General features: G+C 43.2%; 3 protein-coding genes across 7 annotated transcripts in view; 1 reads left to right on the top strand and 2 right to left on the bottom strand.

The window, feature by feature from the left end:
- Nucleotides 1–16: 16 nt before the first annotated feature.
- On the bottom strand, nt 17–4,935 carry NUDT19 (nudix hydrolase 19). The gene is made up of 3 exons (XM_085071984.1): nt 4,252–4,935; nt 2,340–2,547; nt 17–1,289 (listed from the first exon to the last, which is right to left on the bottom strand). Exons 1-3 carry the CDS (start codon nt 4,933–4,935, stop codon nt 1,063–1,065), a joined length of 1,119 nt encoding a protein of 372 aa, XP_084928110.1. The 3' UTR covers nt 17–1,062.
- A 14-nt stretch (nt 4,936–4,949) lies between these two features.
- The window catches only part of ANKRD27 (ankyrin repeat domain 27), a 54,331-nt gene continuing 36,780 nt past the window's right edge, over nt 4,950–22,500 (top strand). The window contains exon 1 of one of the 5 annotated variants that reach the window (XM_085071979.1): nt 4,950–5,087. The gene's annotated coding sequence lies outside the window, so the exon portion shown is untranslated. Of the gene's footprint in view, nt 5,088–17,024; nt 17,273–18,446; nt 18,468–18,524; nt 18,759–22,500 lie in introns of those variants that run through there. The other 4 variants (XM_085071978.1, XM_085071980.1, XM_085071983.1 and 1 more) reach the window with 4 other exon arrangements.
- Nucleotides 12,613–17,007, bottom strand: RGS9BP (regulator of G protein signaling 9 binding protein). The gene has a single exon (XM_085071985.1). The coding sequence runs from the start codon at nt 16,552–16,554 to the stop codon at nt 15,841–15,843; it is 714 nt and encodes a 237-aa protein (XP_084928111.1). The 5' UTR covers nt 16,555–17,007; the 3' UTR covers nt 12,613–15,840.

Here is a 22,500-nt window from a genome sequence, read left to right as displayed (position 1 = left end):
CTCAGAAACAAAAGACAGCTTTTCAAATTCTTTTATTAATCCAAATGAATGCTACAAACCAATTTAATGAAATTGTTGCAGAAGGTTTTGATTGAAACATAGAACAAAAGCTGAAACAATGCTTTCTGAACAATTTTCTGACTAATCTCAAGTCATCATTCATTCTCATTTCACATAAAGAGTTTACAAAACTACTCCACTGACTCCACTTATTGCACTAAAAAAGACAAATCCAACCAAACAAAAATCCAAACCAAAAAAGCAGCAATCATTCCTCTGAAGTTTTTCAATTTCAGATATACTAGTAAAGTATTTAAGAAGCAAAATGGGGGATGTTGGTATATGGAAGTGGGTGTTTCCAAGCAGGAATATAATTCCCTTAAATTGTGCATGTCTTTTTGGAGCTAAAAAATTATACTCTTTTATTTTTTAAAGTGCTGCCAACTTGAAGATAAAAAAATATAATGATAAAAAGAATGCACTCAATTCCATAGATGACTTTGTTTAAATTAAGTCTGCCTTTGAAAATTTTAAATTTTTGAATGATTACCATTAGGAGAAAGAATTTAAGTATATCAAATATAAAAATTAACTTTATAATATTCTTTTTAAAACTGCATTATAATTAATATATATCTGTCTTTATCTGTACAGACAATGCTTTGCCCCAAAATGACAGAACAGACTGGGAGATGTCCACAAACATGGAATGGGGGATTTCATTCATTTCTAGACACACATTGTAGTTATCTAATGGGTAACTTTGGGAAGCATAGTAAAAAAAATTCTTCAACTCAAAACATACTTGTTCTGAACATAATATATTCTTAAATTTTCAGTGAGAAGAGAACCTTTGTGACCCAACAGGGGCACAACTGTTCTGCTCTTAGAGACACAAATAATTAGATACACATAGATGTGACATCACAAACACACAGAGACAAAATCCTTTGGCAGGACAGAGGAATATTTTCATGACTATTTGGCAGCAGTTAAAAAGCACCAAAACCACAGTGAGTATATACGTAATTAAAAATATTTGCGATTTAAACCAAAGACATATTATAATCTGCTCTTGTAATCCGAATTATCACAGTTGATCATCAGGGGATTTATATGTTTGTATTTTGCTTCAATATTAACATAGACAGCAAGATTGTTCATGTTTTTTATTACTATCCTATGAAATATACCACCCTCTTTCATGAGATCTTCAATCTTCTTATCTGTTGACATAATAATTTTATTTTCTCCTGTATAATCTGGATCTTCTGGATATAATTCATCTCCTGGGAGTGGAAAAAAAGATTTCGTTACAGATTGCCAACCTTATTTTTCAGTGTTTTCATTGAGTAACACTGGCAATTTTTCAGTATTAATCATGACATTTAAATCAGTGGAAATGTATTTCTCAATGCAAAAATAAATTGCCTCTAAATATCTTTGGATTTAAAGATACAGCCATAAATTTTTGAAGTATGCCAGTGGCACTGCAGTGCATGTTGAATGGTCTAGAGCTCCTGATAGTGTGCTATTAATATGCTGTAATCACAGCCTGGGAAGATAGGAGTGTATATAATAAGTGCAGAACAGGCCAACACTTTTTCAGGTGTCTAGAGATAGGACTAAGAACAGAAACTTATTTTGTTCTATTTTGTTGAAGAAAACAAATGTTTTGCCACATCAAGGCGTTAAACTCTTGTGCAAGACTGCTAACACACCCCAAATACAGAAATCCTAGAGGTCAGTTGTGACCAAAAAAGAAGGGAAAGCATAACAAAAAGCAAACTAAAAAAAGCAGAAGATAATAAATAGAATGTGCAGCTTTTCTGAACACTGCATGTACATGACTATGAAATGAGACTAAGTAGGAGAAAGGGCAGGAGGAAGATGACTTAAGTGTGTGGTTTTAGTCTAGTGCCTTATCACCAGCTGTGAGGTCTGATACTCTAGCTGTGCTTGATTCCCTTGTCCTTACAATCCAGTAACTGAAGTAAAGGAGAATTCACACTGAAAAGGACTGAACAGGAGCAGTTCTAATACATCCTTCAGGTTACACAAAGCTGAAGTGCTGGAATTTCTTCACAAATACATAATTAGGACGATAGTGAGACAATGAGGTTATGAGTAACCAAGAAGTAACTGTGCTGTCTGATCCCTGGCTTGTCTCTGACAGCAGCCACTGTCACAACTGCAGCAAACAAGGTAGAAATAGCGTGCAGCAACTCAATTTAGAGGAGTATTTTCCTTACATTATGGATGGTTTATGTCATGGGGCTTCAGCACACAGCATTCAGGAGGTGCTGTCTGTTTAGGAGAACCATCCAGTGTGTCCTTACCCGGCAGCAGCTGGATGAAGCCATCTGGAGCACTCAGCATCACCGGCATCCAGCGCTCACAGCCCTCCAGAGCACGCGCGGAGCTGAACTTCTGTAACTCCCGGAGGGAAGAGAAGTTGCACAGCCTACAGAATTCATAAAACTGAGGTGGAGGAAACCAGATTTCTTGAGACTTCAGGAGTTCAATGGCTTCTGGAGGTGATGACCACTGGAAGATGAAAACAAGCCTTGAAATAATAGTTTCAGCAGCAGGAAAAAAGTCCAAGTAACCTGAAAAGCCATTTAGCAAGGAGGTCTATACATCAAAAGAGCCTGCAACAGACCATACTTCTGAACACAATAAAACCCATGCATAAACCATCCCAAAGTAACAACAACGAAGACATTCTTAAAATTGAAAAACAGAAGCAATCTATAAAAGTTACTCCTTTTTCCCAATAAAAGTAAGTAATTTTATACACAGACAGGCCAGGATTAGAAATAGACATTTGTTTTAGGGGCTTGACTGAAACCAACAAAAAATATGAAACTCAGTGTTACCAGAGGTTGCTCCTGATGCTTTGAGAATTACAAGTATGTCTAAACAAGTGCTTTGCAGAAGTATTGTTTTCAGAATGTGAACACCCAGCTATTCATGCTTATTCTGCATGTTCAAGCAATTAGTAATCTTGATTTCACCTCATATGATAAATTTAATAATATAAATAGGTGCATAATCACTTGCAACAGAATTATGCTACTATTAACAAAATTACAACATGAACCCTTTTGAAGATAAGGTTTCAAGTACTCTTAAATTTCTGTAGCAAAATCTGTTAAACAAACAAATATTGCAACATCAGTAATACCAAAATGGTTAGATAAGCATTTACAGAACTGTCTGGTTTCTCATCTACTTCTAACCTGCTACTGAACTTCTAAGAGTTAAGGACCGTAATGTACCTGACCTTGAGCTCTCTTAGAGCTTCATGGAGTTTGTTGCTTTTATGCACACAATTAAAAAGAAAAAAAGTAAAAAAAAATCAAAGTTTAGAATTTTTAAATGGACTACTTCAACAAGTTTATTGCTTAAAATATTCCAAATAACTCCAAAAGAAAAATTACTAGCATCTCTTGCATCCCTGGAATATACCTGTACATGCCATGTGGATCTCTCCCAGCATACTGAGGAGATGCGACAACCCTCACTATACTGCAGAAACAAATGTACACAAATGGTATTTGTCATCTGCTGAAGGAGACAGTAATTCAAGGTGAGAGGGATCTGATGTGACACGGATCATGACCTCACAAAAACCCTTCTCCCTCCAGCTGCAGCAGCTCCACCTCTGGGTGCAGGACAGGGACAGGGGAACCATGCAGGTGAACACTCCCTTCTCTTCCCTCACGTCTTAACGAGCTTTAGCAGGGTGGGCACTGATTGACCTGGAGAGGAGAAGGTTCTGTGCAGAGCTCACAGCACCTTGCAGGATCTGAAGGGACTGTAGGGAAGCTGGAGAGGTACTCTGTCAGGAACTGTAGTGACAGGACAAGGAGTAATGGGTACGAATTGAAATGTGAGACATTTGGGTTGGATATTAGAAGGCAATTTTTTACTGTGAGGGTGGGCAGGCCCTGGCACAGAGTGCCCAGAGAAGCTGTGGCTGCCCCTGGGTCCCTGGCAGTGTCCAAGGCCAGCTTGGACATTGGGGCTTGGAACAGCCTGGGATGGTGGAAGGTGTCCCTGCCATGGCAGGGGTGGAACAAGATGATCTTTAAGGTCCATTCCAACCCTTACCATGGTTCTATGCCTGTTGGATGTGTGAGGGCAGTCTCGGCCGTGTGCCGGAGGGCTCGGGCAGGAGCGCCCGCTTCACGGCAACACCGGCCCGGCCGGGCTGTGCTGCATCCCAGGCACCCCAGCCCCTCGTACCAGGACGGCTGTCACCTCCTGGTCGTCCTGCGAGACGTAGGGCGGCCGCTCGTCCAGGCAGCACAGGTAGAAAGCCGTGTCATAGCGGCGGCCGCCGCGGCCGGCTCTGCCCACGGGCGTCAGCCAGTTGCTCCACTCGTGCAGCGCCCAGATGTTGGGCGCGCAGCCCAGCTGGCGGCACAGCCTCAGGAAGCAGGACGAGTCCTCCCGCACCCGGCGCCGCCACTCCTCGAGCTCGGCGGCGGGCGGCAGGCGCTCGGCCGGCAGCGGCGGGGCCGGCCCGCGGCCCGGCACCACCAGCAGGATCCCCGCCTCCTCGAAGGTCTCCCTGAGAGCGCAGATGCGGAAGGCGACTTCCCCCGGCAGCGGCGAGCCCAAGCTCTCCCGGTCGGCGGCGAAGATCGGGGCGCGGCTGCCGCCGGGCGGCGGCGGCTTCACGGCGCCCAGCCCGCAGTGCGGCGAGGCGGGCAGCACCCCCAGCCACTCGGCGGAGAAGTCGGCCGGCTCGGCCAGCCCGCCCGGGAACACGTGGGCGCCGGGCATGAAGCCGCTGCGGGAGGTCCGGCGCAGCAGCAGCAGCTCGTAGTCGAAAGGGCCGAGCGGGGAGCGGGGCGGCCGGCCCGGCGTGCCCGCCGCCAGCAGCAGCGTGGCAGCCTCCCGCCAGTGCCGCAGCCGCGCGTTCATCTTGGCGAGGCGGAGCGCTGAGGCGGCCGGGCGGCACCGCCGCCTGCGCCCCCGGAGGAGCCACTGCAGCCGCGGGGCGGGCCGGGCCGGGGGAGGGCCGCAGGAGGCGGGCCGGGAGCCGGGATGCCTCAGCCCCCAGCAGCCCTAAGCCGGTAAGTAGCGGGTGTCCTCAGAGGGCGAAAGCTTAAGGAAATACAGAGGGTTTAAGGCAGCGATGGCCGGGAGAAACGAGGCGATGGCTTTAAGTGGCTTGGGGAGCTGTAGCTTGGGGTAGCTTGCGCTTCCCGGGCCTCACAGCACCGAGTGTATTAACAGCGCCACGAGGTGCAAATGTCCAGGAGCTTCCTTGGAGCCCAGAATGTTCCTGAGCACAGAGGGGTCTGTAGTTACAGCCCCGGGAGTCAGCACGGGGTCAGCAGCCAAGGACTCGCATTTGTAATCGTAATACTGCTGCTGACCCGCCAGCTGGCCTCGCAGAAATCTCCTTATCTCAATTCCATAGCAAGCCATGCTGACAGCAAAAGTCATTTTAGGTCTGTAGTTAAACGTGACATTTGCCAAGTTGTTTGAATTTGTTCTAGTACTCTTCAGAGGGGAAGGGTACAAAGAGTTTTAGTTAATTATTACAGAGCTCTTATGTTTTGAGGTTTTTAAGTATCTTGTTACCTGAAAAAAAATATATTCAGCAAGGCAGTAAAACCTTGAAAAGTTTCTTTGAACCTTTAGGAAACATTCTGTTAATTGATTTTGATCCCTCAATTTTCTTTAATTTGTAAGAAATTTAAGAAAAAAAAAGCTGATGACACAGGTTGAGAAGCTTTGTAAGGATGGTGGTTGCATGCAACATGGAAAATCCTTCTCCTATCCATAATCCTTCTCTTGCCAGATTGCATTGGGCAAATACCCACGTACCTGTACGTGCTTCTGACAACCTCTCAGTTTGATTTTACATTTGAGCTTGTACTTGATGCCTGCGAGATGTGTGTCACTGGAGCTGAAATGAAGTTTAGAAGCAAGTGAACCAGTGGGATGCTGGAACAATGGACAAATTGACAAACCCAGAAATGACCCTGAGGTGTGCCCAGACACAGCTGGGCCACAAGCTCACCCTGGTGCCAGGCTGCAGTGGGCAGAGCAAGTCAGCCAAGCCAGCTGATGCTGCTAAAACGAACAACCAGACAATAGACAAGCTTGCCTCCTTCTCCTTCCCTTGCTTATCACCGAATACACAAGCAAAACCCATGACATCTTGTAACTCGAGCCGCCCTTTTTCACACTGATTTAATTCTTTTTGCTCATCAGTAATTACCACCTTAGTCAGTGGAAGCACAAAGGCCTATTAATGTGCCTGTTTGCTACTAGGAGGCACTTTGAACCTGAAATCATGACATTCACCTTGGTATTTATTTGCCTTTTGCACTCTGTGTAGTTAACTATTTTGCTGTGTTAAGTGTACATCTTGTTAGGAATGTTAGGAATTTTTTGCCAAAAAGCTGCTTTACTAGTGGAATATTAATAAACTACTGCGGTTTCTCAAGATTTAACATCCAATGAGCTTGAAGGCTGATCAGAAAGATTTAGGGTCCATTATGTTAGATCCTTTCAACATAAAGGCATTTTAAGTAGAAAGTACTCATGTACCAGTAATGAATGGTGTCACTTGCAAATCAGATATAGTACCAGCACATATGCAAAACTGTCTTACTATGGCAAAAATGCAATGTCTGGTAGCCCTGGAACATTGTTTCAGAGCATATCTAGGAGAATCTGATACTAGGGAATAGCAATGTTTATATTGTTATCTTGAGTTACTAAATGGAATGTTTGTTTGAGTTTTTTTATCTAGGACAGTCTAAAGTCTCATAAGTGCTAGTGTGTAAAGCAGGGATATCCTGGCAAACAAGGCATAGGATCACAGAATGGTCTGGGTTGGAAGGGACATTGAAGATCACCTGGTTGCACCTTGTGCCATGGCAGGGACACCTTCCACTATCCCAGGCTGCTCCAAGCCCTGTCCAGCCTGGCCTTGGACACTGCCAGGGATGGGGCAGCCACAGTTTCTCTGGACAACCTGTGCCAGGGCCTCACTACCTTCACAGGAAATAATTTCATCTTAATATCCCATCTAAGCTTGCTCTCTGTCAGTCTGAAGCCATTCCCCCCTTGTCACCCCAGGCCCTTGTAAATAGTCTCTCTCCATCTTTCCTGCAGGCTCCATTCAGGTACTGGAAGGCCACAGTTAGGTCACCCTGAAGCTTCTCTTCTCCAGGCTGAGCAATTCCAGTTCTCCCAGCCTCTCCTCATAGCAGAGGTGCTTTATCCCTCTGATCATCTCCCTGGCCTCCTCTGGTTTCATTGGCATCCACTGGTATTAAACCTCTTGGGTCTGGTTCTGCAGGCATTCTTGCAGGGAGTGGAAATGGGATGTGTGGCTGGCAGAATGCTGCAGCCTCAGACACACAGAGAATGCCAGGGCTGGGCTTCCAGCTCTGTTCAGGACTGAGCTCAGCAGCCAGAGCAGTCCTTTGGGCCCAAAGACAGCCAAGTGCAAGCTAAGGCAAACTTTCTTCCCTGCTCCAGTTGCTGCATTTTTCCGAACAGTTCTGGGGTATATAAGGCACCTGTTCTGTTTAAGGTGATATTCCTTACCCCAGGGTCAGCAGATTCACCATATTGCTGGCAATTTTTTTTACTTCCTTTCAGTATTGTCTTAGGAAGAGTAGTTGAGTATCCATTTGCTACAAAGCTGAAGTCATTGCCTGTGAAATTCCAGGAGCGTGTGAGTCTAACTGACCCAGTTATCAGGACTGGAGGTGGCAGGAGGTTCTGAGCATGAACACTCAGAAACTCTGTGAGCTAAGATAAAAGATGCAAAGGGATGTTTTGCCCTCTTCCAGTTCCCTGCTAAGAAAGCCAAAACATAAACACCTTGAATGTATAACTGCCCTCTCAGAGCTATAGCTGACTTGCTGGAGGTAGCTCACATGAATATAGAAGAAATCTTACAGCCAAGTTAGATGTAATGTTACCTATAGAGTATGTTTGTTCATCTCCAACTTTTAGATGGTTTTTCTTCAGTATAGTCTGCTAAAATTCAGAGTTCATCTCACTTGTACTTAAAATTTCTATAGCCTTATGAGTGATTTCAGAAAAGGAGAGAAAAACTGAGAAAATCTATCATTAATCCTAAACCAACCAGTTTGTTGCATTACTGTGTGGGAGGATTCCAGCACAAGGACATTGTGCTCCAAGGGCCAGTTGTAGGCTGGGAATACAGAGCACTTTAGTGTGGAGAGAAGTCTCCCCATAGCAAGAATTAGCTAGATGTGAAACTCACTCAAATGTAAGAGAAGGCTGAAGTCAGAGATCCCCTCCAAATTAAATGATTAAAGAAAGAAAAAAGGTATTTTTGCTAAAAAGTTAAGAATTCAGCTGTCTTTCATGCTTCTTGTATGCCAGAACATACAATTGTTTACCTAATGGACCCCAAATATTTTCGTATTTCAGGTTGGTTTCAAAACCAGATTGTGTTGTATTGAAAAATAAACCCTTCTGAGTGATGCAACAGTTACATCAAATGAAATACTGTAAGATTATTGCACTGATAAGAATTCTTTATGGCATCATATTTCAGCAATGCAGAGGTTACTTCAGCATTTTTCTCTACACTTCAGTTACTGCTTACAAAAAAAAGCTTAAGTTTGTTTAAAAAAAGAAGATTCAGATCACCACATATGTAAAAATGATTGTCAAATTAACTTTCTGGAGTTTTCTGTCTGTGGTTATAATACTTAGCAATAGAATTACTTAATTCCTTTTGTTACATCATTGCATAAATTATTTTGCCCAGAGAGGTCAATGCAAAAAACTCTACCACTGTAATAATTAATTTCAGATTAAAATAAGGGTCCACCAATATTTCATAATTTAATTTAGTTCACATACTATCCTGTCAGTTGGAGATTATACCAAGTCAGTTCTTGATTTAATTTAGGTGCATCTTTGTCCCCATGCAGATGTAGTGTCTACAGTACTGAATTGTGACAACAGAGATTTCACTAGGGTTGTCTGCTGCTTCTTAAACTGGCTTGTTTTACAGTATTGTAGAATCACAGAGTCATTTAGGTTGGAAAGAAACCCCAAGATCATTGAGTCCAACCACGGACACAGCTCTGCCAAGTCCACCACTAAACCATGTCCCCAAGTGCCACATCTACAGATCTTTTAATTGCCTCCAGCTATTTCAAATGGTATTTCAACTACCTCCAGGTCATTTCAAAATTACATGCTAAAGCTTTTAGATTGTTTAGCTCATATAATATCAACAAATAGGCAGACTTAATAATTAATATAGTAAGTAAATAGATTCTTCACTGTATAGGTTTTCAAGTATTGTTTCCAAATTGTGAATAAATGTCAAATCTGGGAAATGCAGGTTTATGATTATAGCACCGTTCTATAGATTGACTAAAAAGTAAAATAATAAAACAAGCTGACTTCATACAAAATGATGCTCTAACAAATTAGGCAGATGAGAAAACTAGGTTACAGATAGTATTAACAACTGGAAATGTTCTACTTCCCAAACAGGCATAATGGATTACGTGTGTTATTGAAACGGAAATTGTGGTTCTAATTCTGCAGCTTTTAATTACATGAATAGTTTTCACACATGTAATTTCTTACTGGAATGAGTAGTGATGGCTTGTATGAGGAATCATTTGGAGCACTCCCTCCAGGACCCAGAATTCAAATGTGTATATCTCAAGTTACACCTGCAATTAGCATATTAGATGAAGTTGATAAAGGAGTATCATGTTTGATGTCTCTCGTAGTCCTCAGTCATTTTATACGGTATAAATAGTTAAGTATTTTCTTTTGTCTTTTTTTTTCTTATTTCTTCATTTCTTACTTTTTTTATGCCCCCAAGGTTAATGCTATTTGTGTATAGATTCTTCTGGATCATACAAAGGAATTGTATTTGAATTATTTTTTCCCCAAGGCAATTGTAGATGGGTTTAAGATACAAGGTTTAATATTTCAAAAACCCCATGAGTCTTTAAGTCAGTTTTTTGGCTGTGTAATTTCTTAGTGCTGTGGCACATCAGTGAGTTCAGCTGTGTGTGTTATTTGAACATTTGTGTGTGAGAGACAGACTTGACTGATCAGAGACTCCAATGATAATTTCATGCACAGTGGAAGTGATCAAAATAAGAGACCACATTTACACCATAACTGTGACTTCCATTTCTGTGCAGTTGAATTATAACTAGCTCTGAGAGGATTTGTTTAATTTGGTGGAGATATTATTATTAATTATAGGATAAATAATGTCATGCAATGCAGTGTAAATAAAACATACAATTTAATCAAAGAGAACAAAAAAACCCACCTGACCCTGTGGAGGGTTGAGAAGTCAGTTTCTGTCACTCTGGTAAATCACAGTAGATATTCTAACAAATGACTGGAACTGAGCAATAAACATAATTGCATTTGGTAGGTGGCCTCTGTGGGTGACAGTTTCAGAGATGCTGTGATTGGATTTGTGTTTGCCTACGTGGCTTCCAGTCACATTGCTTCCAGCATGAAACGCTAGTGCTTGGCTGGCTGAGAGGATCCACCAGAGCCCCGGTGCTGGTTAAATGCCATGTGACTTTTCACCTTTCCATAGGTTTCAGCAGTGACCCAGCTGCACCCAGTACAGCAGCAATCTGTAGGGATGGATGATGGAACCCAGCAGAGTGGAACTGCCTTCTTCCAGAATAAAGTCCCTTGTAGTGTGAAACTGAGAGAGAAATTCTTGTCATTTGTAGAATGGATAACAGCATGTAGCGAATCAAAATATTTTTACTCTTACTCTGTACGAGTTAATCAGAGAATGGATAGTCAGTTCCACTGAGGGATATTCTATAATCTCTGTCCCGTTGGGCATAAGATACTCCTCCTTTTTATAGAGGAGCTGTAGTTTAACATTGGGATGCTGTTGTATTTAACAAAAAGCAAACTTTGCTATTTACTGCATGCATACATCTCCTTTCTTTTTTTGTCCTTGCCTTAACACATATGGATAATTTTATATGAAAGACCTTATTTTCTAATCCCACTTTTATTGTACACTTGCCATAGCAAATGCTGCTCACGTGTGAACTACTATTTTGTCCAGATCTCTTCCTGCATTAAAAGACTTACATAATCGTATTGAGAGAAAGCACTTAGAGATCTGTAATCCACTGGTCTTACTGAATGACTTTTTACATAATGAAAATCCGTGAAGGGTAAATATGTTGACTAGGAGTCCCATTAGCACTTAAATAGAAGGTATTTCTGGAAAGTGTACATAAACAACACAAACCTCCCAGGGAAGGAAAAGCAAGCCTGTAACCAATCCTCTCTACACACAATAAGCATGTTTAATTTTTAATCTGAAAGCTAATTACATCAGTCATTTATTCCAGTTTTAAATAATTGTATTACTGTAAAAAATGTTCTTATTTACGTGGAGAATTTTGATACTAATTTTATTTTCTATCCATAGTGCTGAATTTTGATGTGAAATTGTTTGCAACATAAGGAGAATCACTTTAATTATGGTCCTGTGTTCCTTTTGGTAGTAAACTAGAAGACTGTAATGGGTTTTTATGGTGACAGACTGGGAATCCTGGAATGAAATCACAAATTGCTGCATTTAACAGGCTCAGTTCTGATGGTTTGATACAACTGTTGATCATTGTTGCTACCAATAGCACAGGACCAAATTTCACACTCCTTAGGTGGTGTATATCTTTTGCCAAACTAAATGCCAGCTTTGCTGGCTGAAAGGGAGAGAGTTTGGATCCTAGCACAAGGAGAATCCAATCGTTAGTCTAGTGTGTTCTGTGGTTTCCAGATTGTCCAGTGGTTCTGTACTTAACGCTGGACAAGCGGTGCTGTAGGCAGTGTTATCTGTTAGCCTAAATGTTATTGTAGCTGTTTCCTAAGGCAGGGATTTCCTGACTTTTCAGACTGCTGATTCCCAGGCATTATAAATTACGCTACATCAGTCTTCAACTTTTGGAGCTTGAGAAGGCTGTGTTGTGTTATGTTAAGAAAACTAATGAGAGGGTTTAGCATGTTACTTTTGTTACTATGGTTGAAACAGGAACTTGTTTCAAAGAGCCTACTGACAAGCTATATAAATATTTCACCTTTTCAAAGAATGGTCTGGGTTGGAAGAGATCTTAAGATCATCTGGTTTCCCCATCTGTCATGGGCAGGGACACCTTCCACTATCCCAGGCTGCTCCAAGCCCCAGTGTCCAGCCTGGCCTTGGACACTGCCAGGGATCCAGGGGCAGCCACAGCTTCTTTGGGCACCCTGTGCCAGGGCCTGCCCACCCTCAGCAGCAACAATTTCTTCTCAGGATCTAATCAGAACCAACTCTCTGTCAATTTGATATCATTCCCCTTGTACTGACACTCCATGCTCTTGTGAATAGTGTCGTTCCATCTTTCTAGCAGGCTCCCTTTTAAAGGCCACATTTAGGTCACCCCAGTTTGTCTTCTCCAGGCTGAACAATCCCAATTCTCCCAGCTCTCCCCATAGTAGAGGTGCTGTATCTCTCTGATCACCTTGGTGGCCTCCTCTGGACTCACTCCAACAGGTTTTGTTTGGTTTCAATTACTGCTGCAACCAAACCAGTAAGTTATAAGGAGGTACTTTATTTTAAGTTAAATAAATAATGACAGTAACAGGTTTGCATTATTCAAAGTGTAGAAAATACCACCCATGCACAGGCAAAACCAGTGTAATTCAAGTCAGGAGTAAGATTTTAGTATACAGCAAATTTAATTTGTGTATTCTGTGAATAAAGACAAAAGAACTTCAGTAGATCAACACTGAATTAAGCAACGATCCTCTTCTCTTGTACTATAATTACATTCTCACCAATCAGCATGAGAGTATGTGCTTTTCTATCATGCTCTTTCAATAGAGTATTTTGAAGTATGAATTCCCATTTTTCCCTTATAAAATGGCATTTCCAGGCTCCTTCCAGTTGCATTCGAGTCGGGGGAAGAAATGAAGACTGCAAATATATATCTCTAGTTCTAAATTTAAAGGAAGCCTCAGTACTTTTGGGCACTGGTGGTTTCATTTTGTTTTGGTTTTATGCACTGTCGTGCCAAACTCTGTCACATGGAACAAACACGTGTAGGAGATGAATGGCAGGCACTTTATCCATGTAGACAGTGCCAATCCTCTGTTTGAATGGTACTTAATCTATTGATTTCAGATAGCCTAAATATAAGATGGTACAGATTTTTTAAGAACAAACTAATGATGAGTTCATTTGTAGCCAGCTTTGTTTTAGGACTTGAAAATCTTTTTCCAAGGCCAATCCTTTAAATAGTAATAGCGTGCATATTCATAATAAAGCAAAACTTACATGCTTAGAGACCATTTCTATGAATTCTTTGAATCCTATAGCAAAAAATCCAGATTAAAAAAAAAAAAATCAATGGAGTAAAAACTTACAGTTTACCAATGCACTGAGGCTTGCTTTTGAAGATGTCCTATTCTTAAAAATTCTTCCACACAACTAAGCATGGATAAACTGTTTATCTATGGTTAGGTGTGTGGAAGATACCAAGATAAGGGTAATGAATGCTGCCAGTGTTACCATTTACTTATCTACCAGAAAACAGACTTGCATTCATTACTTGGTGTTTGAGAACATGTGGTTAAATGGTCTGATGTCACAAAGTACATGGAGTTTTCAGAAAGCACAGCACAGAGCCCAACTGCTTCTCTGCCTTGCTGTGAACTGAGAGTGCAAAGAGTGAAAATATCCACAGATCCTTAATGACAAGTGGTGGCAATCCAAATATATACATTCTCTTGCAGATTTTGCTGTATTTTCCTTAAATATGTTTACTCATTGTGATTGTGAAGGAGATCATCCAATTTAAACGAATACACAGCAATTACACCTTGTCTAGGCAGGCTGGAACTGTAGCACCGACAAATACAGACCTGGCTTGGTTAGAAAGCTGTCAGGGATCTCTACAGACATAGATTAACTACATGTAAAACATATCCTATGGAATGAGAGAAACACGACAGAAAGGAATGTGGAGTTGTCTCGTAACACCCTGAATTCCCAAGAGAATGAAGTTAGACTGTACCACTGTGCAAAACTCACATTATCCTTCAACATAAGGATAGTCTATAGCTTTGAATTCAGGCCTCCACTTACTAGTTCTTTCTCACCTACAGGTGACTAGATTCAAATACACTTCCCCCCCTCAAATCCAATTCTTTTAAATGTTAAAGAATAAACTGTTTGCTGTAGTTTTTTGAAGTATATTTAGTTCTTAACTCAAAAATAGTAGTTGTTTATGAGTGTTATCAATTTTATTTAACAAGCATGAAGACTGTTGTCTAGCAACTTCACAACACATCTCATTATTACTTTTTGATAATGTGCCTGTAATAATCAATGAAGAAAAGACTTCTTAAACCCCCAATATTATGGGGTCTTTATAGTTGGCTGTGGAGTGCCCAATATGCTTATGGCACTGTAGCATATGTACCAAACATTCCTGAACAGTGTGTGTTCACAGCACTAGAAGTAAATAATAAATACCATAACACATAAATCATTTTACAAAATACTGTAAAGCTTCTCTGCTAAGTAAGTATCTGTTCCTGCAGTTTTACATTTAAATGTTGCCAATTCCACAGGGAAGCATGGGAAAGTTTTATGCTGTTGCATTTCCCTCCCAGAATTGTAGTGTTATCAAATGGGACCAATCCTACAGGCTTCCCATTTCCCAGATGATTAATCAGACACGATTGAGATATTAAACTGGCACACATTTTTAGCTTTGTCTGGATTTCTGCAATTTGGGAGCTTGCAGAAATGTGACTGTACCCATACAAGCATCAGTCCCTGCCTGTCAATAGGAGAAGAGATCCCATTGGGAAGGTCTTCTTTAACTCAACATCATTTTTGTTTGCTAAAATCTATTTTCCAATGTTACTGCATCTGCTGTGGGTGGATTAGTTGCTCCTGTTTACATAGTTAATTGTGAAGTGCAAAGTGCTGCTACAGAAAGAAAAATTAGAACCAGTGGCAAGAATCAGTCTTTCTGCAGGGAAAGATAAAATCGTGGTAAATGTGAATGAGAACCATGAGGCTTGCTCGTATTTTTCTGAATATGCAACTCTCCCTTTTTTCTGTCTAGATTTGGAAAGCGATTAGTCATTCACATATGCTGTGCCAATTCATACAACTGGGTTTTGTACAATCCAGTCTAAATCAAGAAACAGTACTTGGTATCGATCATTGTTGTGTTTTCTCCCCTCTCTCCAACCACTAGCTTATCTAAAATAGAGGTTGATTACATTCTTTTACTGGGGTTTTCATCCTTACCCCTTTCTTCCACTCAAGAAACACTTTTGTATTTGATGGAAAAAAAGAAATACTCTATTCACTTGATCAGACAAAACACCCATGTTAGCCTTCAAATTTACATTACTCTCCAATACTGTAAACAGTGACCAGCAGCAAACACCAGAGCCTAGTGAAGAACAAAAACCACAGGCTTTTGAGAATAGTGATCTATTAATAGCAGGCAAATCCCTGTTACAGCCAGTAGTGATAATACCCTGATACTTCGGTTAACTGTTACAAGTCCAGCAAACGAAGACATTCTATTCTGCAGGCTCATTTGCATCCCTCTTCTTCAAAAAGCACGAAGAAACAAATAGTGCGTTTTCAGATATCGAGAGGCAAAAGTTTTGCTTTGTTCTTTCAAGTGCTTGTTTTAAATTCTCAGCTCATCCAAGTGACACATTTTGAAAGTAAAGGTGAGGCGTGACACACTCCAGAGACAGGCTGGAGAGGTGTCAGAGCTTGCACCACCCCTAAGACAGTTTTACCACACACACTGCCAGGACAATGGCGATAATGAGCACAGCAGTGAAAACAATCCCAGCTAAAACCTTGCTGATATCGCAGAAGGATTTATTTTCCTCCATAGAGATCATGCCAATAGAAGAAGCGCCCACGCTGATGGTGGATTTCAGTTCAGCCCCTGGGTCCTGCTTAGCCTCTACTGTCCACTGGGGGACATTGACCTTCATCTCCATCTCGTACATCATCTCTCCTACCTGGTTGATCTCGTTCTCGAGGTCTTTCAAATCCACCACGTCTATGTTGCGCTCAGCTTCGTATTTCATGTTCTGGACGCTCATGGCGCGGGCGGCCACGCCGGAGGTTCCCCCGCTCATGCCCGTCTGGATCAGGTGCTTTTTGGGGACGTTCAGCGGGAACTCGTGGCCCAGCTCCAGGGCTCTCCTCATGTCGATCTCCAGGATCTCTAGGCACGTGGAGAAAATCACCCATAGCCTCTCGAATTCGGCTTTATCTTCCTTACTCACGGTTTTGTCCTTCAGGACCGTGGTGAGCTTGTTCCTGTTGGCCACCGCCAGCTCCTGAGCTTTCTGCCGGGTTTTCTTGAGCTCCTCCCGCAGGTTCTGGGAGTCCGAGGTGCCGCCGATGGTCAGCACCATGTGCCGGTAGCAGGCGGTCACCTTGTTGAGCGCGTCCAGCAGCGCCTTGCACTCCTCCTTCACCATGGTGGCGGCGGGGGCCGTGCCCGGTGCCGCCCTGCCCGGTGCCGCCCTGCCCGGTGCCGCCCTGCCCGGTGCCGCCCCGACTCACCCGCTGCCGGGCCCCGGGCGCTGCCACAGCCGGGCGCTACCAGCACACATGGCAAGTGCCGCCTCCGGGTCGCGCCTGCATCCAGCACCCCCTAGCCGGCTGGTCAGGCGGCGCCGGCGCCTCCGGGAGCGCGGGCGGGCAGCGGGGAGCCCCGGCGGGCGGGCAGCATCTCTCCCCGCGCCACCGCCGCCTGCAGCGCCACCGGGGCGGCTCGCTCCGCGCCGCGCTCCGCAGGGCGCTGCTGTTTGAAAAGTGCCGAGCGCCGAGGACGGAGGAGACAAAAATAGGAAATCAAAAAAGCCAAGGCTAAAGCTCTGGGGAGCGGCAGCCGGGCAGCCGGCGGTGCCCGGCGCCGCCACTTAACTCGCCCCAGCTGGGCGCCGCGCGGTCACATGGCGGGGAGCGCCCGGCCCGGCCCTATAAGCCCTCGCAGGCTCCGCCTCCGCAGGCTGCGATCCCGCGGCGCTCTCTGCTCCTCGCCCGCTCCCTCCCGCCGCTGCCCTGCCATTGGCTTCGTGCGGCCGCGCCGGGCCCGCCCTGGATCCCGGTAGGGCTCGGCCGGGGCGCGGAGCGGCGGGGGAGGCGGGCGGCAGCGGCCCCGAGGCCGGGCAGGAGGGAGGCGATGGTGTCGGTGTGAGTAGCGCTCCCGCCCCGGGCTGCCCGCGGCACCCGCCGGGACCGTCCTGCCGGGGTAGGAGCGGGGAGCGCTCCCGGCCCGCCGTGCCGTGCCCCGGGAGCCGCTCGGCCGCGGCCTGGGTGGCGGCGGGGCTGTGCCGGCTCGGCCTTGGCCCGGGCCGGAGCGCGGCGGGGTCGGGCCGTGCGGACACACGGCCCCGGTCAGTGACCACCGCGGCAGGGCCGCTGCTCGCCGTGCCGAGCCCCACTGTGCTCGGCAGGTCGGTCCTGCCCGCCCCCCGGCTGTCCCGTGTGTCGCAGACGCTCCGGGACCCGGCTGGGGAAGGGGCTCGCTGTTGTCACCCGTAGGAAGGGCCGGTGTGCGATCCGGGGCACGTGCAGTTAGCACAAGTCAAGCAATGGTCCATCAGGAAGCGCAGGAAATATGCCAGGTCTCACTGTCGGAAGCGGTGCTTCACCAGCTGCCCTTGGCAGGGTGCTGGGTACAGCTCGGCGAGCACTGGTGGGCACTAGGCCGTGCTCTAGTGTGCATCCAGAGGGATGGAGGTGATGTGGAGTGCCCCTTGTGAGCTGAACTGTGTTGTCTCTAGCACCTGATGTGTCTGCTGAAGTGAGCTTCTGGAGAGCTTGCTTGTCACAGCATATGCTACCACATATGCTCCAGTGTTTGCGGGTGGCTGAGTGGTTTTGTGATGCTACTGTAGCTTGAAAAAGCTGTGAAGCCACAAGACTCCCCCAAGAAGGAGAGCATGACCCATTCCGTGTTATCTTTTATCACTACCCTTGCAAGGCAATGTGTGTTATGAGCAAGATAATTTGCTATTAGGGGCAGAGTCCAGGCAGACTGGCTTTCTGCTGCTGAGCCCAGTCTGAGGAGTCTTGTCTAGACTATGTTCCTCCTTCTGGATTTTGGTAGCTTTTGCTCCACTGACTGTTTTTTGTTTGCTTGTTTATGTTTTGTCTTGCTTTAATTTTAGCTCTAGTTCCAAAACCTGTGTAGCTTCTGCTGTGGGTTGTTGCCTGTGGAAGAAATGGCCTCTTAACTTTGTGTAGATGATCAGATTACTACCAACTAAGCTGAGCAGCTTGCTGTCAATTTGCATGTTGGTAGCCTAGAAGAAGCAAATCAGTCATTTTTCCTTACCTGTTTCCTCGTAGGAATAAAGAAACACAGGATGATTTTGACCTGATTGTAAGTGAAGTCTTGTAATTGCTTAATTATTGTCAGGTGGAAAAAGGATTAGCTCTGGGTTTGAATCTGGAGTCCTATGTGACATAAGTGTTAAGCTTATTGCTGACTAAATTATGCATATTTGAGTGTCTGTTGTAGCTATGTTTAAAGTCTGTCACAGAGCACTGAAGCTATGTGAGAATCTGGAAGCCACTTCTCCGAAAGTCCCTGGGAAGGGGAGGGAGGGAATATTGGTTCAGAAACATGTGCCTATTTAAACCTGAAGGTAGCAGCAGTCATAATCTGTATCAGGTAATGCCTGAGTACATCTTTAGGTGTGTCATGTGGGAAGAGCCTGTTATTTAGATTAGTTCTAATTTAAGTTCAGCTCCATGCAGTTATACAATTTGCTTAGATTGTGGAAGCTCTTAAAATTCAGTTGTAGTTTGTCAGGCAAGCACAATGTTCTGAAAATCCAAATCTTGATACTGCTCTCAAACAAGATGCTGACTAGCCAAAATACTGTCCTGGGAAAACTATTAGGATGGAGGTAAAAATTCCTTAGAACTGACTTAGGAAGCAGCATAATGAGTAGAAGAAATGTATTTCCTGGTTCTGTGGCAAGGCTTTCTTGCAATAGATGTTAATGACTGTATTCTTCCTGTGCAGTACTCTTAAAACTGTTTGCAAAGTATTCTGTGATGCATTTTGAACATCACTAATTAAATGTTATAGGCTCATTTTAATACTTTTAAGTGCAGTTCTAGGTAAATGCAAGTTTGTTTTGCTTAAATGGTTGGTAAGCCTTGTATGAGGGACTTGCTTTTGGAGTAAGCTCATATGCTGAGTTTGGTCTTTAGGCTGCTGTGGCCTAGGAAAGCTTGAAGCCACTATGAGATGAAGAAGGAAAATAAGGATGAAACACAGTGAAAATTAAATGTGACATTAACCCCTTCTCTCCCCTGATCACTGATAAACCATGCACTTCTTTGAATTCTGTGATTTGCTTTTTGCTTATAAAGTAGTGAGGATTTGATCCTTAGCAAGAATCTTAATATAAATTGTGGGGGAATGTTGGACTGATACTTCTATATCAAGATGTTTTCTTTCATGAGCCTCTTAATTAGCTTTGTCTGTTACATGTTGCATTGTGTAGCATTAAAACACCAGTGGTGGTTAAAATAATTTATATTATAAAATATATAAAATTTATATTATAAAATAATTGGTTTTGCTAGTTAGTTTGCGGAATTGTTTTCCAGCCTTCCTTACCCTTTTGCTGTTGCCTCAATGAATGAAAAGATTTGGTTTAAGTAAACATTTATGTATTTGAACTCCATAAGAACTTCCCCCCCCTCCAAGGAAGGGGAGTGAAGTACAAAAGTCCTGAAAGCTCTGAAAGCCTGAGGAGGAGGTGACTTTAAACAGAGCTCACTAGTATTTGAATGAAGCATCCTTGTTAGAGAAACTGTTTTGGGAAATTTGTATTTTCTGTTAATGTTCTCCCTCTAAATGTTCCTTGTAGCTATTGGTGGTTCACTGAGCAGCACTTGCACTTCGTTCTAGGGCTTGCTTTGAGCAGCTCAGGGCTCCCCATCAGAGCATTTAGTGCAGCTTCAGTGGTGGTAAGCCAAAGAGTGAAACTTCTTTGCAGCCACTCTGGTGGATTTCTAAACCTGCAAGAATTGAGAATTTAGTCTTAATCCTATGGTGAAAAGGGGATGCAGCTTGTTCCTGTTACTTATGTCTGGGGGAGGTCTGTCCAAGCAGGGCCACAGCTGTTGGCTTAGAAGATACTTGGGGGGTGTTGGGTAGAGGCAAAACCCAAGCCATGATATCCTGTGCCAGCTCTTAAGGTTAACTTGAGCGCAAGAAATGTGTGCCTGGAAGGGAGATGCTGAGAGAAATTAGCATCTTCCTGGAATACTCATGATCCCTCCTTTCCAGACTGTTCCATTGCTCTCAGACTGATGTTCTGGGATGATAAACTTGGTTTTGCACTGGTTGCTAGTAAGCCTTGAGCTGACTGATGTGAATTCACCACTCTAATCTGATAATTCAGAGGTGTTACTGTGGCATACTTCAGTGTCACAGAAATCAGTACAAGCTGAACCTGAATCTAAAAGCGATAGGAATAGATTTACTTATTTACTCCCTTGTGGTGAGCAAGATGTATTGGAATATGTGTCAGGTGTTTTCCCTGGGATGCTTAATATCTGTTTCTGAGCATTTAAAAATCCTAAAGGATGAGCATTATCTTCTGGTTTTTTTGAGGTGAATGCTGACTCACGTTCAGATTGTAACTTTTCCCAAAAACAGAGATCTGAGAAGTAATAGTGCTAGTAGAACAGTGACTGGAGTGGTAACTTGAGTTTTTGGACTGAGACTGCTTAAATTCCACTGTTAGATTCCTGTTTGCTTGTAAAGTGCTCTAAGATATGCTTACCTTTGGCTGTTCCTTCTAACTAGTGGTGCTCTTAAGGTGTGTGGAGGAAGCACTTCTGTTAAAAAACCATTATTTAGAACTGGGGAACAATTGCTTCCTCTTACTTTTTTTTTTTTTTGTGGAGCTATGCAGTTTGTGAGAATGATACAGACATTTCTGATAGTTTGTATGTCTATTTCTCTGCTGCTCTGAGATAAAAATCTTTTAGTTGAGTAATGAGTTGCTTCTCAATTGCTCATTATTTTGAACACTTCAGCAAATACCAAGTTACTGGTTTACTAAGCCTTAGTTGTTCCTGTTGTAGATATTGCGAGCTAAGGTGAAGTTGGTGTTGTCATGTGAAACTTGACAATATTGGTGGAGTAGAATTGAGTGAATTCATGCCTCTTGCCATTCTAATGGATCTGGTGTTGAAGGTTTTGGAGAACATGGCAGTCTGCTTCCTTGAAACTGGACTTGTGTGGAGAGGACACAAGGATGTTAGTATCCCAGTATAACATCCCAACTTGCCCTCCTGAAGACATTGCAGGTTACTGAACTAGGCTAATTGTTTTTGCTAACTTTGGTTAGTAAATTTTTTACTTTTTACTTCGTTCTGCTGAAGCATTACTGAAATGCTTTGGTGAAAACACAGAATATTATGCTGCTCAGCATTGACTATATAGTGTTTGTATACACAATTCCTTGTTCTGTTATGAGGGGCATTTTCTCTGCAGTTTGTTTTACTAAGTCTTTAGTCAGGATGTAGAAGGATGTTCAGAAGGTGATGTGCCTAAGGTTTGAGTAAATAGTTGTACAAGTTGAATGTGGACATGAGGTAACTGCCAAGTAACAATGCAAATACAATGACATCATCCACTTTCATGGCTGTTTGTCTAAATTTCAAAGTACTTCTTAAAAGGAACTGAAACCTGCAAGCTCTGGAAAAGGTCCCTCACTTTTCCATCTCTAAAGGAAAACACCATCAAATGACAAAACAAACCATCAGAATTTATTCCTATTCACTGTTTTCAGTCCCAAAGGTAATTAGGCTTCATTTTCAGTGTTTTAGAGAAAACAGTGACATGCTTAGATTCCATGTTTTTCACTTGAGCTGTCCTTCATACCATAAGTTGTATCATTGGAATTATCACTCTGATTTTGATCTAGAAAGGATTTGTCTGTAAGATTATGATTATAGGTTTTTTTAAACTGTAACATAATGCTTATTAGATTGTCTGATCCAGCTAGCTTCTGTTCGTCCAGCAATTTGAGCTATTTCTGTGTTTACAGGCATGAAGCCATACACTGTAGTGATTCCATTTAAACCTTTTATATAACATTAGTACTTGAGTATTGCTTTACTGCTCAGTATGATAGAATTTAGTGAACTCCACAGTGAATATAGCTTGTGACAGTTTTTAGTGAGAGTTCTGTTAAGCATCTGGTGATGTATATAAGGCTTTATGCATTTTCTGTTTTCTCAGTAAATCTAAAGCTGTTCAAGATGCAACTAGAAAAGTAAGTCTGTGTCACCCCCAAGTTAAATTAGGTTGAAGCTGGATGTTGTGTTCTGCCAGCAAACTCTTAATGGAGAATCCTAATGTGTTCCTAGAATTACAGCAGTGC

Source organism: Lichenostomus cassidix, chromosome 11 (genome assembly GCF_008360975.1).
Source record: "Lichenostomus cassidix isolate B80296 chromosome 11, HeHo_3.0, whole genome shotgun sequence".
In the NCBI taxonomy this organism is placed as follows: domain Eukaryota; kingdom Metazoa; phylum Chordata; class Aves; order Passeriformes; family Meliphagidae; genus Lichenostomus; species Lichenostomus cassidix.
Note: the sequence above shows the minus strand (reverse complement) of the source record. Positions and strands in the feature narration are given on the sequence as shown.